General features: G+C 42.4%; 1 protein-coding gene across 1 annotated transcript; it reads right to left on the bottom strand.

Moving 5' to 3' along the window:
* Positions 1 to 613: 613 nt before the first annotated feature.
* Positions 614 to 1,396, bottom strand: LOC122040675 (zinc finger protein 1-like). The gene has a single exon (XM_042600098.1). It carries the CDS (start codon positions 1,394 to 1,396, stop codon positions 614 to 616), a length of 783 nt encoding a protein of 260 aa, XP_042456032.1.
* Between the last annotated feature and the right edge of the window lie 224 nt (positions 1,397 to 1,620).

Here is a 1,620-nt window from a genome sequence, read left to right as displayed (position 1 = left end):
TTTGACATATTGAATTTAGGGTTGGAATATAATTTAGATTACATGTTATTAGTCTTGTAATCCTAATTATAAAAGTTTATTATCTTTTAAAGGGCAGTCCAGTGCACAAAGCTCCCGTCATGCGGAGTCCCGGGGAAGGATCCATTGTATGCAGCCTTACTTTATTTTTTGCAAAAGACTGTTTACAGGATTCGAATTCGTGATTTTTTGGTCACATGACAACAACTTTATCTTTTAGTCACATACCAAGATTATAAAAATTTATTATATTTTATAATCTAAATTACATTAAGATTTAAAATTATATTACAAAGTTGATTACCCCTCACCAATCACGTCTTAATGTCACAGGTCCCTAATTAACTCATCCGTTCCATTGGCTTAACCTTGTGAATGATTCCAATTTCCCTTAATTGTTCATGCTAGTTTTCTATTTCATTTCATGTTCTCGAATAATGTTCTTGAAATGATCACTGAGAATTAGAGAGGAAAAGCATAATTAAAAAAGAAATTTTTTTCCAAGAAGCTATAGCCAATGCCTAGAATATATCGGTGACAAGGTGAGAAAATGAGAAAGACAATGCATATATCGAGGGATTAGGAACACCCATAACTAGAGTTTCAGAGTCAAGTCCACTTTTTGCAGCTCCTCTTCGTTAGATTCATCGGTGCCTGCCCATCGATTGCCACCGGCGATTGCCGCCTCGGGTTCATTGAACCTCGCTGCGAACCCTGCCGGGGGCCTCATGTTGCCGTCCAACCTCGCAGCTCCAGTCTGCTGTCCGATGCCCATCCCGGCCCAGCGCCAGCCATGGTGCTCATTCAGTGCACCCAGAGATGCATCATACAAAGACTTATGTATCATCGAATGCGCTTGAATCCCCAGTGGCCGCCCGCTGTACAACCCGTGCAGCTGCATGGCTGCCGTGTCAGATGAGAAATGGCTGACGTCGACGAGGCTGCCGTTGCCACCGCTGCCGCCAGTTTTTGCAAGGGACCGCTCACGTTTGTGCGCGTTTTGGTGTCCGCCGAGTGCTTGAGAACTGTAGAATTTCCTATGACAGTAGTTGCACGAGAACACTCGGGATTGCGACTCCTGTAACTCCTCCGGCGGCGGAAGCGGTGGAGCTCGAGCGAGCGCTGGCTCAGGAACAGATTCTAGGGACTTGATGAGGTTGAGTTCGAACAGGCGAGCCATGGATGACGAAGAAGAAGCCATCTCCTCGCCCAAGATATTGTCCTTGTTGTTGAGACTCAGTTCTAATGACTTCTCATGGAACTCCGATTGCTGCTTCTCTTTCTTCTTCTCCATAACTACTATAGATTCCATGATCTCTCTTTCTCTATCTGCCGTGTTCTTTGCTGCTGAATAAAAGAGGAGACGGCATGCTTCCATTTATGTTTGGAAAATTAATTAAAGCACTTGATTGATTTTGTACTTTTTCCATTTACGTTCTGGTTTTATTCATTTCCAAATATGCTTCTGTCTCCCTTCCCGATTTTCCTCTAAATCATTATTCTCTTGAATTACAAAATTGTTTCCATTTTTATTCCAAATCTTTTTTATGTGCATTCAACGTTAATCTATCTGTGAACTGACATGAGTTTTAAGACAGTGCA

This window comes from Zingiber officinale, chromosome 1B (genome assembly GCF_018446385.1).
Source record: "Zingiber officinale cultivar Zhangliang chromosome 1B, Zo_v1.1, whole genome shotgun sequence".
In the NCBI taxonomy this organism is placed as follows: domain Eukaryota; kingdom Viridiplantae; phylum Streptophyta; class Magnoliopsida; order Zingiberales; family Zingiberaceae; genus Zingiber; species Zingiber officinale.
The sequence above is the reverse complement of the archived record's forward strand: the minus strand, read 5'-3'. Positions and strand labels throughout refer to the sequence as shown.